The sequence below is a fragment of the Chionomys nivalis genome, chromosome 20 (genome assembly GCF_950005125.1).
Source record: "Chionomys nivalis chromosome 20, mChiNiv1.1, whole genome shotgun sequence".
Taxonomy (NCBI): Eukaryota; Metazoa; Chordata; class Mammalia; order Rodentia; family Cricetidae; genus Chionomys; species Chionomys nivalis.
In genome coordinates this window covers 23,107,657-23,123,480 of record NC_080105.1, presented here as the reverse complement: position 1 = coordinate 23,123,480, position 15,824 = coordinate 23,107,657, and the positions used below count along the sequence as shown (strand labels likewise).

The window sequence follows — 15,824 nt, the reverse complement described above, 5'->3', positions numbered from 1 at the left end:
GGAAATTAGTAGACAGTGTTGGTGGACAATATGTATGAACAAGACTTTTTCTTCATTTCAATTGTTTTGTTATCAATTTAGATAAATATACTTACAAATCTTATATTAGATATTTTAATACATTTCAAAGAAAAATATCTTTTCCATAATTTCTTTTAGCATACTTTCTCTGACTAGGTTTTCTCACTTATTATAACCATAGTTTCAGATACTTGATATCACTTTCCAGATTTAATAAGATAGTTGCCTCTATTGCCTGTCTTTAGCAATTGATGCTTACCAACATGGCTGCTGTATCAAAAATATAAATGACATTTTTCCTTCAGCTTTTGGATGTCTTGACTGGAAGCTTCCAGGAGCTCAGTCATGGCTTTCAAAGTATGGGACTAGCATAAGTATTAACTTTATTTTAACAAATGGACCATGGTGTGCATTACCCATTAGATTATTTAATGTTTTCTTCTTTATCGTTAAGCTTTTAGGGATACCTTCTTTAGATTCAGGATCCTAATGCTGAAGCGTTTAGGCCACGGTCAGTCGTGTGCAGTGATCTGCTTTGGCAGCTGCTGATTGGAGCAGTGCTCTAACCTTCAGGAAGTAAATGTAAGGCACTTCCATGTATCTTGGGGGCGTGTCTTACTAAGCATCTTTACTTTGTTTGAGTCATGTCACTTTGATTTGAAGCAAATAACCTCTGTGTTGTTTTCTGCTCCATAGACTAGGTAGTTAAAATACTAGTGACATTGTAGTGATTAAAATAAAATAAAAGAAGTTCAATGGTTAATGTTTCCAACTGCTCACCAGCTATATCTAGATATGTGTTCCCCAGGCACAGCTTCAGTAACTTATAATTTGAAGAATTGTGTGCTGCTCTAGGCCTTGAAGCTCCTCTCGAACCTTTAGATGCTAGTAAATACCTCTTTGCAGCCTGGGAAGTGGTACTTCATAAAGTGCATCATTCAGGTCAAGATCTTCAAACTCTGGTGAGATTTTTTTGCCTTTAGTAGTGTGTTGCCTGACATGTATACACAGTAACATGTTGTTTTGATAAATATGTTTCTCTACTTCTGTATTCTTGAGGCTTTTAAAAAATGTTAATTATTTCAAAAAATGCTTCAGACATATTTCAAATGTCCATATGTCTAAGAGTATTCAAATGTAGGATTCATGATAAAACTATAATTTTGTTTTCAGGGTTAGATGTATGTATACATTGCAAATGAAATATTTATATATTTACATATGATTTTTATAAAGCAGGAACTCTAAATCAGCTCATAATGCACAAATATCACTGTCTCCTCAGTTTGGATCACTGCCAATCACACCTTAGCTAGTCAAACTTCCTCTCCATGCTTCCTTTCCTAGCCCAAAGTTAGCTGAAGAGAAAACGGACCCTTCTTAAAGTTGTACCTCAGATAAGAACAGCTGTTTCAGAAAAAAATCACAATGATGACTATATGTTTAATCATTGGTAGTAATTTGTGGTTTGAGAAAAACCATCATATTGGTCAGTGATTGTAATGATGCCCATTAGTCACAGGTGTGGCTCTCCTAGAGGCTTTTAGTAACTCACGGATGTGGTTCATTTTCTGTTTCATTCTATTTAAATTAATTAATATGACTTTTAGTACTTAAAACTTAAATAGCAAGGTTTATGTTATTTTTCTAATGTCATTGCTTTATCTCTTTGGAAAAACAGGCAGAAAAATCTGTCCTGGATCTACCCTCCATTTCCCCATATTTCTGTTTTAATTTTCATTTACCTATCTATCTTTTATATGAGAGTTCCTATTGACACATTCTAGGCCCAAGGCATTTCAGATACATGTGGTCAATACTCAACCATTTCTCAGCATCCTACATTTTTATATACCACAAAGTCCTTGGAAGCCAAGATTCTGCCAGTTTAAGCAGTATGCTTAAATAATGTGGTTTCTTCCTGAATCCCACACTCAAGCCAGAATAATATGATTTCTCCCACCTGGATGAGATGCGGTGCTCAGGTACGACATTAGAGGGAATTAGTCATGGCACATTGCCACTGTCCACAGCTGTCACTTCTCCACAGTGTGGACAGTATGTGGCCACTGTTCTTAGGAAGAAGAGATGACAGCTACAGTTTTGGGATACCCTTTCTTAGTTCTATGCAGTATAGAACCTTCCAGTAAATAACTTCAGTGTGGATGTATCAGTAATAGGAAAGCTTATATTAAAGGAAAAAGTCTTTCTTCAAAGGGTTTTTCCTAATCACTGTTTGCGATGAAAAGATTTTTGGTAACAGAGACAGGTGTAAGTTTGTTTGTACGAAAGTCCAACTTTTCAGAATCATTCCCTGTATCTGTAACACCTCTGAAAAGGTATTGGGAAATATGCTAAATAAGTACATTTTGAGATGACTCATTTTGGTTACTCTTAAAAACATAATACTTTTGAATTATTGAGGTCTCTAAGCAGCATGTGAGAGGGCTGTACACACTTACAGAGGAGAGAAAATATTGCAAAACTTAGTGTATATGGCAAGATGAATTAACAAGATAAAAACAGTCTAAATTTCACATTAATACATCTTAAGCATTTGTTTCACTGCAAGTAAAAAAGGGTGACTTTCATTTGCAAACAAAAACCCTCAGATAAATCATTCTTAATTATCCAAGCTTTGTTTTTTTATTTTAATTTATTTTAAAACTATCTTCTCATTTACATGCCAAAATCCAGTTCCCACTCCCTTCTCCTGCTCCCTCCCCCTCTCCCTCCACTCCCCATCCCACCCCTCCATCCACTCATCAGAGAGGGTAAGGCTTCCCATGGGGAGTCAACAAAGTCTAACACATTGCTTTGAGGCAGGACCACGGCCCTCCCCACTATATCTAGGCTGAGCAAGGTATCCCTCCAGAGACAATGGTCTTTTCCTGCTCTCTTCACCTGCTTTGCTCCGGCCTCCTTTCTGTCGACTTTCTTTCTTCTCCTGATGTGTATAACTCAAAATTATCTTTAAAGATACTCTTTTTTTCTTTCTCTCAATAATTAAGTTTTCCATCTTCTCCACTGTGTAATGACATCTTCAGGTAAGTGTGCCATACGCAGTCACGCTACATGAGCTCACTCCTTATGCAGTAGTTTTGAACTTAACTCAGTCTATGGAGAGACTTCTTTAAGGTCACTGTTTTCTTATTTCCCAGTCAGTGATTATAGTGTCCTTTTTTTCCCATTAATCTCCTGGATCTGTCTAGAAGGAAACTTACTGTGTTTTTGTCAGTCACTGTTGTATTGCCATAAAAACTCTCTCAGGCTAGAAGAGGGCACCAGATCTCATTACAGTTGGTTGTGAGCCACCATGTGGTTGTTGAGAGTTGAATTCAGGACCTCTGGAAGAGCAGCCAGTGCTCTTAATGAAGCTGAGTCATCTCTCCAGCTCCCCACCCCCAGGCTCAGGAAGTTTAAGTCATTATTTCCACATCATTGGGTGGCAAAGCTGTGGTCAGAGCTGAGATTTAATGCCACTTCTGAAAACTGTGCTCCTGAAACTCCGCTGAGGAATTGCTTCTTTTGTCATTCAGGAATTTGTTTTGATTTTTCATTTGTTTTTGTTTTGTCTTGTATTTTTGATTGACGTTTTGTGTATTAATGTGTGTGTAAGGTTTTTAACTTTTTAAAACTGGGTCTTAGCCAGCCTAGACTCTACTGCGTAGCCTAGGTTAGCGTTGACTCTCCTGCCTCAGCATTCTTGGTACAGGGATTAGTATTAACTACCACACCAGGCTAGCACTGGTCTTTATGGATCCTTTTTTTAAAAAAAATCTCAGCCTCTGGGCTTGAGAGATGGCTCAGGCTAAGAGCACTGGCTGCTCTTCTAGAGGTTCTGAGTTCAGTTTCCAGTGACCACATGGTGGCTCACAACCATCTGTAATGAGATCTGGCACCCTCTTCTGGCCTGCAGGCACACATGCAGACAGAACTCTGTATACATAATAAATAAATAAACCTTTGAAAATAATCTCAGTCTCTTAGATTCTGATTCTTCTGTTATCTTCCTTACCTCTCATATTTCTTGTTCTAGTTCTTTAATCTTTATCCACTCATTTTGTTTTTAACTCCTGCTGGGGGCAACCATGCATATATAGGTCTTATTTTTAATGTAATGTTTTTTGTGTTCCTTGTCTACTCTCTTTCTCTCCCATTTTTCCTCTCTCATCTTGGAATCAAGCCCAGGGTCCTGCATACAATGAACTTCAATGAACAAGTACTATAGCACTGAGTTCTCCCCAGGCCTTAAGACCCCCATTTGTTTGTTTTGAGGCAGGGTCTCACATACCCCATATTGGCCTTTGAGCTCCTTATCCTTCGGTCTCCCCTTCCAGAATTCCAGGATTGCAAACATGCACTGCCATTCCTAATTTCGCTTGTTTGTTTGTTTTTATGTCGTGATGGGGATAAAGCCTCGTGTGTAGACAAGTGCTCTTGAGATCAGCGGAGCCACATCTCAGCCTATCTCTTGCTTTGAGAGCAGCGGAGCCACATCTCAGCCTATCTCTTGTTTTGCTGGGGGGGTTTTGTAGACATTTCTCTCTTTATCAGGCCAGAAACATTGGTTATCTTTCACTTTTCATTACCTTGTGGACTGATGTCCAACATATTTACCAAGTAAGCTCCTCTCTTAACTTCATTCCTGTAACATATAGAGTTTTAAAATATGGTTTTAGAATCTACTACTTCCTACTTCTACTGTTTTTCTACATGCTCAAACTTGGATATCTGTGATAGTCAACTACCACAGACTATTGGAATTTATATTGCATTAATTGTTTTTATGTTATAGTCATCTCCACAGGGTACACATTTCAAGATTCCCTGAAACTTCCTGTGTGTACATAGTCGTGAAGCTATCTACGTATACTTTGTTTTTCTATGTATGTGTAGCTATTATAACCATAACTCATCAATGAAGAATAGTTAGATACAATATTAATAGAAAACTCACTAAATATATTGTTATAAAAAGCATGTGACTCTGTTCTCTAATATGACTTACGGTACTTGCATGTTTTCTTTAAAAGTGATCCCCTTCTGGGTTCCCTTTGCTAGCATTGCTAACATTATGTGGTTTTATGCTTTGGGGGCACTTTTAAGTAAAACACAGATCAGTTAAACACAAGTACAGTAACACAAGGACAATTGATCTCATAGCCAGAATGAAACTTGTATCAGATACAAGAGGGATGCATATCAGATGAGGTTGGACTGAGAAGCTTGTGACCTCACACTCTTAAGTATGTTGATTAATTTAAAACTTAAGAAGTTCTAGGAAATATTTCTGGAATTCCACATTTTGTATTTTTTTTATCAAAGTTGACTAAATAACAGGCCAGAAAGCCAAACCATAGTAAGAAAGAATTGTTACATTGCCAAATTCACATAGTAGACTATTGCTTCTCTTTGTTATGTAACCTTCAGAGGTGTTCACTTATATGTGGATAGAATATACAAATCTTACCGTAAAATTAAATAATGTTATAAATCCAGTTTGAGACTTGCTCTCAAATATCTAATACTTCCCTCTTTCCTAAAAACAGCCTAACTTGGTATATTGTGTTTCTTTGACTCTCTTGATACAATATAAACTAAGATGGCCTTCTTCAGAGTTTCTCCCCGTCAAAGCTATTGAGACCTTTTCACTCCTTCAAGTCTTATCCAAGTGTCCTAGCTCCTAGTAATTATTTCTGGCATTGAACTGTTAAAATGCTTATTTTACATGTTCATTTAAGCTTTATTCAACCATCCTGTATCACTAATTTGTCTTGTGGGTGTATTGTTATTTACCTATGTGTCTCTTCTCTGGGTAAAACCTGCTACTGAATATCATACCTATGTAAACTTTTTTTTTTTTTTTTGGAGTTTTCAAGAGAGGGTTTCCCCGTAGCTTTTGGTTCCTGTCCTGGAACTAGCTCTTGTAGTCCAGGCTGGCCTCGAACTCACAGAGATCCGCCTGCCTCTGCCTCCCGAGTGCTGGGATTAAAGGCATGCGCCACCACCGCCCGGCCTATGTAAATTTTTAAGATCGATGTATATAGAAAATATGTAAATATGCACATGGATCTGTTTTATAAACTAGTCTCTAGGTATTCATTATATTCAACTATGAAGTTTAAGTCGATATTTCCTTAAATGTCCCTAATTTTTTGGGGCTGATTACATAGCCCAGTTAGTGAGTCAAGGTGCCTGTGCCCATTAATGGCCTTCTAGAGCCTCTTTTAGTGGTGAATTCTTGTGAGAACTTTTTTATGAACCAAATATTAATAGGTTTTTCAGCCAGGCAGTGGTGGTGTGCACCTTTAATCTCAGCACCTAGGAGGCAGAGGCAAGTAGATCTCTGGAATCAAGGCCAGCCTCGTCTACAAAGGGGGAGTTGCAGGAAAGAAATAGGTTTTTAGTATAAACATTATGAGTTGATCATTTTCTGAAGAAATACTATGCATGATGTCTGTTTTTCTATACAGATTTATTTACCTCCATGGTAACTTTTCTTCAGAAAAGATGTTTTAGGGAACATCTGCTTTGGCTAATACTTCTGAATTTATCTTTATGCCTTGGAGCAGCTCACTACAAGATTGAACACCATGTGGTCAACTGCATTCACCTAACAAATACATTTTGGATTTCTCCACAAGTGACAACTAGCAACTGCAGTCTGATCACAACAACTTAAATAATCCTAAAACTGGAACAGAATAGAGTTTATATTAGGAATTAAAATTTTAATAAGCAATGGGATTAAATGCATAAATGTAAAGTTAAAGTAGTAAATTTGAAACTTAAGTCTGTTTTGGAAGAGCGAAAAGGAAGAAGAATCAAGCAGATGACACACTGACTGAGCTGCCGAGCTATAGTCGCAAGCCTGTTCCTTACATGCTTCTAATGGGAAATGATCCCCGTGCTTGCTGCCTATACCTCCTGTGCTCACCTGGACTGACCTGCCTGCTCCAGGGAAAGCTCAACCTCGAAACTGGCACCTGCTTCCTTTCCTCTTCAAAACAATGAAGTTGGCTTATTTCAGATTGTTTTTCCAGGTTTCAGGATTGTCTTTAAAACTACTATCTATGCTTACTTTTTTCATTTAATTATTTTAGAGAACTTAAGTTAGATTAGATATGTAAGTTTTCAAAACACATTCCGTGAAAAAGAAATGACCAACAGTGCATTGTTATTATTAAATATAATTTATGATACTTAATGAGCCAAATATCAAGTGTAACTAAATAGTATTAAATGATGTTGAAATGTCACCACACTCTATCTAGAAAAAGTATAAATTTATTTTGGGGTAATTTTAACAGGGAGACTAGAATTAATTTTTTATCTTTTAAATGGTAATTTTGATATGAATAAAGTATTGTAATGTATAATAAACATTCTTTTTTCTTTAAATCACTTCAGTTAAAATGAAACATTGCAATAATTCAAATGTAGTTTTAGCAGTTTTACATAGAGCCATTTGGCAAACATGACTTCCTTTGTCTAGTTAGATCAAGTAAACATACAGTCAACTCTCAATCATTCAGACTAATGGAGGAAAGGATGGAACAAGCATTAAAATTTGTCTAGTTCCCGCCCCCTCAAACACTGCCAAGAAAGCCTCCCTCTGAAAAAAGGCTTTCTATCTTGATCACAGTACATCATGTAGCCTTTGTTTCCAAGGAGCCAGTGGAATACAGCCGAAACTGACAGGAAAGCCTCATGCTATCACTGTCTGCTCTTTTTTGTGCGCATTTTAGAGTCGCTGCCTTAGCATTGCTTTATAGGACTACATTTCACGTGAAAAGTTGATACTGTTGCTGTTAAGATTCTGTTGGCTCATAAAATCAGCTTTATATAAAAACCCTTATCTTCAAATTGCAATTTGTAGATAATTATAACATTTCAAAAGCATTACCTCATGGTACCAAATTGCTTTTTAAAAATTTTAATGCAAAATTTTAATGAGAACATTTTTATCTTTGAGAGTCTTTCATAAAAATTCTTCCAACTCTTAAACTTCTAATGTGTACAATATTTCTAACTGAAGAAATGCTGAAGGAATTTATGTGTGAAAACAGTATGTTGCATGTACATTATATGTCATTTTCTCTGCCAATTAGCTGCACACATTGCACTAGTATCCAGACACATGGATTCATGGGAATGCATGTATCTGGAGAACTACGAGTTGAAATAAACACACCTGCCTTTTATTTCAATAACTGCACATTCAAATGAATCTGGCATTTATTTGAATGTGACTTTCCTATATGTGCAAGAACATTGCTTTCAGCGTTTAGTTTTTTGCTGTTGATGTTTCTGTTGTTGATTTTTAAGTGAAAAGTAGATACAAATGTGAGGGTAGTGCTTCTCTGGACAACTCTGCATGCAGAGAAAGGGAAATTCAAAGAGAAACCTATCAAGTACAATTGAAAGCTTTGTCTTACACGCTTTCTCTCAGTGGTACTTTAACTAGATGCTTATAAAATGTAGTAGTGCTCAAAGCCAAAGTAGTAAAACCCATGAGTTGACCTGGAGTTTGGCCTTTTTCCCTGTAACTTACATAATGTAATTACCTTTATTTCCAGAAAGTTGTTAGTATTCCTTCCATTTGGAGAATCTAATTGTTTTTTCAACAAAAGCTATTTTCTTAAAATGTATACCACAGTACATACCTGAGCTTTAAAAAATTATGCTTTCTATTAGGAAAGGGAAGTATCTGTTGCAAAGCTCATTTTATAGTCTATATCATGGCGTGTCCACATCCCTCCTAAATTAGTCCATATTTCTATATGCTTATTACCTGTCATGAGCCAGAAAATAGGATCTCTTCATGAATCTCAACTTTGAATTTCCTACTTTTCATTGCATGTAAATTATCAACTCTACATACTAGTTGTAGCTCAGGCTCCAGTTTGTGTTTTGCATGTTAAAGCTATCAACATTAGAGTAATGCTGGAAAGAACCCTAGCTATGGTTCTGCAATTGCCTAATTACTAAAATTTATAAACCAAGGCTGACTTTGCTTATGTAGACTTGTCTTTCTGCCTTAGGGAGTGAGCTACTTTATGTCCAAGGGTATCCTAGATGATTCGCCAAAGGAAATAGCAAAATTTATCTTCTGTACAAGAACACTAAATTGGAAAAAACTGAGAATCTACCTTGATGAAAGGTAAAGCAAAAATTAAATTTTTATCAGAAATGAGTTAAGTAATGTTTTAACTTTTACTTTAAACGCTATAGTACATAGAACAATCTAGTTGTAAACTGAGTAAAAAAAGTTTATTATGCCTTACAATTGATTAGACTTTTTGTTTCAAATGCTAATGAAACCTTGTCATTATGAAAGTAACAGATGCCACGTGTGGTCTGACATAAGCTTATAAACATCTGTAATAACAGCATCAGAAGCTGAGGCAGAGGATCTCAGAGCTGCGGCCAGCCACAGCCATAGAGTGAGGCACTGTCTCAGAAACTTAAATAGATACAAAATGATAGCCCAGCATCCCTGGGACGCAATCTAAGATCAAGTATCATCTTTGTGGAAGTTGCAGCCCTAACTTAATAGTTAGCCATGAACTAAGTGTTTAGGTGACCAGAAGTTCTAAATCCTGAAACTGTTCATTTAAAAATCTATTGTAAATACAAACTGTAAACTGCAGAACCTAGGGACTCTAAGGGTTGCGTATTGTTGCATAATATTGCACAGACATTATGCACATGTCTACAAAGTCTGAAAAGGTGAAACTGGAGAGATGCCTCACAGTTAAGAGCCCTTGCTGCTCCTGCAGAGGATCCAGGTATGGTTCCCAGCATGCTCATGGTGACTCACAACCGTCTATAACTCCAGTTCCAGATCATTCGTTCTCTTCTGGCCTCAGTGGTGGACAGACAAGCATGCAGACGAAACACCCATGCATATAAATAAAAAGTCTAAAAAGATGACATTAAGTATTTCAATCCCACAGGTAGAGATAATGGATCATATGGCATTCTCATCTGGTAGTTATTCACTTGTGCCCTTATATTCTAGCTAATTGGAGACATGAAAATATTGAGAGAGCATCCACATCAGCTTTCTTGTCATTGAATGAAGTCTCCTATGAAACGTGTTGTCCTTGCTACTGTGTTGTTAAATGCTAGAGACCTACAGATTGGTGCTTCTTCTGTAGATTTTCTGTAAATATTTAGTTTTGCTGACCTTGTGCTCTCTTGTTGCATTTGCTTTAACTCTGCCATTTGTGTTGTGTAAGTAGACACAGGCCAACTATAAACAAAGCAGTATGGCCCTATTCCATTAACTCAATTTACAAATATAAGCAGTGGGCCAGAGTTTGCCTACTTGCTGTATTTGCCTAGCCTTGTCATAAGCAATTGGTCAAAATGAAGGCTATGGTCATATAATCAAGTTTGAGTTCAGCAACAATTAGAGAATGTTGTCATAAAGAGTCTCTATTTAATTCTATAGGTTAAAATATATAACATATACATATGTTTATATATTATACAATAATTATATAATTATAAACACTTAAATATATATCATAGAATTATTATAACCATATGTTGGGATGGTGAGCAGCGAATCTATTTCTAAAGACAAAACCATGCACAATGAACACTATGAGGAAGGAGGAGCAGACTGTAAAGCGGTGTGTATATAGTCTATGTGGGTGTTTTTGGAAGTCTACATAAGTAGCTCTTACCTCTGAAAATGTGTCTTCGTTCAGTACAGGACGATTCCTTCTAATTTAAAGGGCATGAATTCTACTTCTGGTTGACTAAGATCAGAAGGCACTAACTGGTAAAGAAGCAGCGTTTCTTTGTTTCTCTGAGGGAAGGTTGTTAGTCTCTGTGTAGCCCAGACTGGCCTTGAACTCATGATCCTCCTGCCTCAGCTTCACGGGTGCCACTATACCAGCTGAGCAGCACTTTCTATACTTCAAATTTTTTATAAGTAGAATTATTTTATAAGTATATTATTTTATAAGTAAAATTCCGTATTTCACTTTTAGGCTATTTGTGAAGGGGTTCAAAATATCTTAACTTTGTAAATGATCGTATTTAAAGGTTTTAAAGGGTACGGATATTATATACTTTAAAGGACTAACTTATACAGTAATCAATGATGATTCATACTTTATACAAAAATGACAAATTATAATTTTTCATTTTTTTAGAAGTATTAACTACAGCTGCACCTTTTGTTTCTCCTTCTTTAGGAGAGATGTCTTGGATGACCTTGTAACCTTGCATAATTTTAGGAATCAGTTCTTGCCAAATGCATTGAGAGAATTTTTTCGTCATATTCATGCTCCTGAGGAACGTGGGGAGTACCTTGAAACTCTTATAACAAAGTTCTCACATAGGTTCTGTGCTTGTAATCCTGACCTAATGCGAGAACTTGGCCTTAGTCCTGGTAAGGATAACTCTGTGTGTGTGTGTGTGTGTGTGTGTGTGTGTGTGTGTGTGTGCACGCACGAGTTTTGCATTATTTTTCCAATTCCTACCATCTGTGGGAAAAATAGTCATAATATGAGGTATTTTTTCCACTGTGGGGAAAAATACTTCCACAAACTGTAAATGTTTGTATAAGTGTTGCCACAGTGATTGCATGGGTGCACACTCAGAAGGACATGTACTTACCCTTTGTACAGGGATGGCATGGGTGCACACTCAGAAGGATATGCACAGCATTAGGAAGAAGTTAGACTAATAACTATGTCAATTTTTTAAAGTTATTTGTTATTTTTACCAGCTGATGTAAAGTTTTTTGAAGCTTTTAGTAAGCTGTACATAGATAACAATATTTTCCACTAAAATTTGTTTTAATACAATTAATTTTCACTATGTATATACATATATGTGCATGCTAGCTCTCAAGTCTTATATGTGTACTTTCATTTTATAGACTTACTTGTATCTTTGGGTTTAAAATTAGGCTTATTAAGCAAGGATTGCAGAACAAACCATACCTGTCATATGAAATTTGCTGAGTATGTTTTATGAGATATAACATTTAACATAGCTTTCTTAAGATTTCAGGATTCTAAAATAGTATAATACTGTAAATATTGTAAGTGTTGTTACTATTGTGATCTTAAGCACCCTGTGATTATATGAAAAAAGAAAATTCCTTTGTTGCATGTGCTCAAGTAGGGCAATGTTTTCCCCAAAGATTTATTTTTGAAGGTCATATACAGATTCCACCCACCTTAAGAGTACACCTCTCAAATGTGAATAGTAATTTAACAACCTTAAAAAATGTTTTGCATCTCTTTTTAGTGCCAAGGTAATACATTTCATTCCATTAAAAATACTTTCAAATTAAAATAGGTTTTGTAAAAAGCATTCTTTGTGTAAATAAATATCTTGATTTTTTTTTAAATGGGAAAGATGATAAGCTGGTGGTAGAATTTATTTTAATTATAGTTGGATGTAAATGTCCCACTTTAAAATGAAAGTAGAGCAAATTTTGAAATGTTAAGTCTGGAATGTATTTTCACAACAAACTCCTAAAAATCTTGAAGTTCCTTTGAACTGGAGAGACTTCTGGTTTCCTTGGTAATCAGACTGGCTGAGTTTACCTCAGTTTGCCTGGTCATAGGCAGTTTGCCAGAGCTTTGAAGACTAACCTGGAAGAAAAGCCTGCCTCACAGGGTGGGTTGGCCACCCTGTGTGATCTTTTGTGATAGGAACTTTTGTCTCCTTAGCAGCAGTGATATTTTGAGCAAACCACTAAGCGATGTTTCCTTTTCCTTCAGATGCTGTCTACGTACTGTGCTACTCTTTGATTCTGCTGTCCATTGACCTCACTAGTCCCCATGTGAAGAATAAAATGTCAAAAAGAGAATTTATTCGAAATACCCGCCGTGCTGCTCAGAACATTAGTGAAGATTTTGTAGGACACCTTTATGACAACATCTACCTTATTGGCCACGTGGCTGCATAAAAGCACAATTGTTGGTACTTCAACTTTTACTCCAGACTAAGGCTACCCAGGAAAGGACTTAGCAGGAATGGGGCTGCGTCAATGCTGGTCTCTCCGCCTCTGTATGTGGTCAAGCTGGAGTGCACAGCCTCTTTTTGTTTCACTGTTTTCTAGTTTAGAAATTTCAAAACTAACAAATATTGGTGAATATTTCTTAATTTTGCTCATCATGTTTGCACAAAACAGCCATTGTATAACACAGCTGTAGAGAATGTTAAACTGACATATGCTCTCTAAGGTGGAGTGTTTGTACATTAGATTTCTCTGAAAACGATCCATTTCCATCCTTTAAAATACCATGTAATGTATGCATATTTAACTAAAGAGATTTATAATCGTAATTATTTTATTGTAAAGATTTTAACTAAAGCTTTTCCTTTTCTCTTGAACTGAGTTTGGAAATTTTTTTGTCAAAGTCAGATCTGACCTGGAAACCAATACCAGCTTCCCATTTCTTGGAACTTTGAAAAGAGTGTTGATTTGTTACTCTTTTAATATACTATGCAAAACTGGCCTTATTTGTATAACATTTATCATTTGATTCATTTTTAAAACTTAGTTAATAAAGTTTCAATACATCCTTTAAATATTTAGAATATTAAAAAGTCAGAATTTAAAAGTCATACTTCCCTAGAACTTGGGGAAGTCTTTACTTCCTTGTTTCTGAAATACTTGGTCTTAACTATTTTCCTAATCTCAATCTATCTTCAGAGTTAATTAATAAAAGGATATTACGCCGTGAATCACACTATATACTCATTACTCTTCAGGCGTGTGTCAAGGGCTTCCATGTGATGTGTTCTGTGCTAGGTTATGGTAGTGATGCTTAGACTTGAGTTCATGCTGGTGTAATAAGAGGGAAGCTGTGGATTTTTTCCTCTAGTTAGCTGTTATTTTTTGGTGAATGATGCATTGACTTCTCCCTCTGTCTACCTCCCCCACGTTTAGATATCTCTCTGACCTGCTGATATCTCCCTCCCTCTCCACCTACCCCCTTTTCTCAATTTGACTATCTTTTTTAAGCCTTCATTTCCCTATTGTTTTCTTTTTGATTTTCACACTCTGCCTTCTTTTTTTCAATATAGTTTTATTATGGACATAGTCAAACAGAAAGTCGAAACATTTTTCAGACAAAGGCTGCACACTTCCCCCATTGTAATTCTGCAATTACAGTTTCACTATTTGCTTCATCATGTATTCATCCATCCCTCCATCTGCCAACTTACCTTAATATCTTAAACACACTAAGACTAGCTTCAAAAATATATATTCTTTGTTGCTAAATTTATATATCATTGGCTAGAGGTCTACATTTTTAGCTATTTTCCACTTTGAAGTAAAATTTACATTCAAGGAAATGTAAAAGTATTATGTGACTCTTTCCAAATGCTGACCCTCTGCAGATTAAATTATGTCAGTTATATGAAGTTACTGTAATTAACTATAATTAATATTATACCACTTGTGTGGCATATTCTCTACCCACAATCTTCGAGTTGTTATATATTATAAAATCCAGTCTTTTATTTTTTTAACAAGCATCTTTACTTTAAATGAAGTAAGAAAAAATAATCTTTTGTGTTTACTAATAATATAATTTTAAATACTCTTTGTGTGTGTGTGAAGATTCAAACCCTTTTTACAGTATTTTTCTTCTCAAAATGAGAACATCTATTGTAATTGTGGTCATCTAGTTACCGTAGTTTCATTTGATTTGTTGTTGTTTTATTTTATTGAACATTGATTCTTCTCTCATATAATACATCCTAATCACTGTTTCCCCTCCCTCCATTCCTCTCAGCTATTCCCCTCCTTCCCTCTCCCCTAAACCCACTCCTGACTGTTTCCTCTTCAGAAAAGATCAGGCCTCCAAAAGACAATGGCCAAATAGGACAAAACAAGATGTAGTAAGTCAAGACAAAAAGCCCTTGTATTGGGGCTGAAAAAGGTAACCCAAGAGAAGGAAGAGTCTCAAGAGCAGGCAAAATAATCAGAGAAGGAACTCATGTTCTACACTACCTGGTTGTCTAGGAACTGGAGACTGCATAGCCCAGAGACATAGGGTAGACCCAAACACAACTGCTAAAAAAAATCAGTGAAATGATCCTAATGCTATTCTGCTACACTCATAGATCAGTATCTTGTCCCATCATCATCAGAGAGGCTTCTCTGGCAGCAGATGGAAGCAAGTACAAAAACCCACAGCCAGGCATTATGCAGAGAGAGCCTAACATTGGAGGTCTCTATCAGGTCCCTCTCTTGGGAGCCAAAGGGGTTGAGGACACCAGGACACCATGATCCACCAGCTCAACTAAGCAGGCCTCACCTCACATGGGCTCACAGACACTAAAGTGGCAATCATGGGGCCTGCATATGTCTACACCAAGTTCTCTGCATATATGTTATGGCTGTTAGCTTGGTGTTTTTGTGGGACTCATACTTTTTTTTAAAAGACTGTTTGTTTCTTTTTGTTTGTTTGTTTGTTTGTTTACTATGTATATATGTCTGCATGTCTGAATAAGGCACCAGATCTCATTATAGATGGTTGTGAATAACTATGTTGTCACTGGGAATTGAACTCAGGACCTCTGGAAGAGCAGCCAATGCTCTTATCCTCTAAGCTATCTATCTCTCTAGCCCAGGACTCATACTTATATTTGAAAATACCTTTCTTTTTGAAGAAATTTTCGCTGAATATGCAATTCTACTTTAACATCCTTTTCTTTTATGCCCCTTCTTAGGAAATGATTTATTTTTGGCCTATGAGTTAGGGATGATAGTTCAGCATTGCAAGGAAGGTATGGCAATTGGGGCCAGC

General features: G+C 36.3%; 1 protein-coding gene across 4 annotated transcripts in view; it reads left to right on the top strand.

Annotated features, from left to right (window-relative positions):
• Positions 1 to 14,173, top strand: part of Fbxo8 (F-box protein 8) — a 48,219-nt gene extending 34,046 nt beyond the window's left edge. For 2 of the 4 annotated variants that reach the window (XM_057752256.1, XM_057752257.1), the window contains exons 4-6: positions 9,069 to 9,187; positions 11,238 to 11,434; positions 12,780 to 14,168. In XM_057752256.1, the coding sequence (XP_057608239.1) occupies positions 9,069 to 9,187; positions 11,238 to 11,434; positions 12,780 to 12,967 (504 nt within the window). In that variant the 3' untranslated portion in view covers positions 12,968 to 14,168. Of the gene's footprint in view, positions 1 to 9,068; positions 9,188 to 11,237; positions 11,435 to 12,779 lie in introns of all 4 variants that reach the window. The other 2 variants (XM_057752258.1, XM_057752255.1) reach the window with 2 other exon arrangements.
• Positions 14,174 to 15,824: the final 1,651 nt, after the last annotated feature.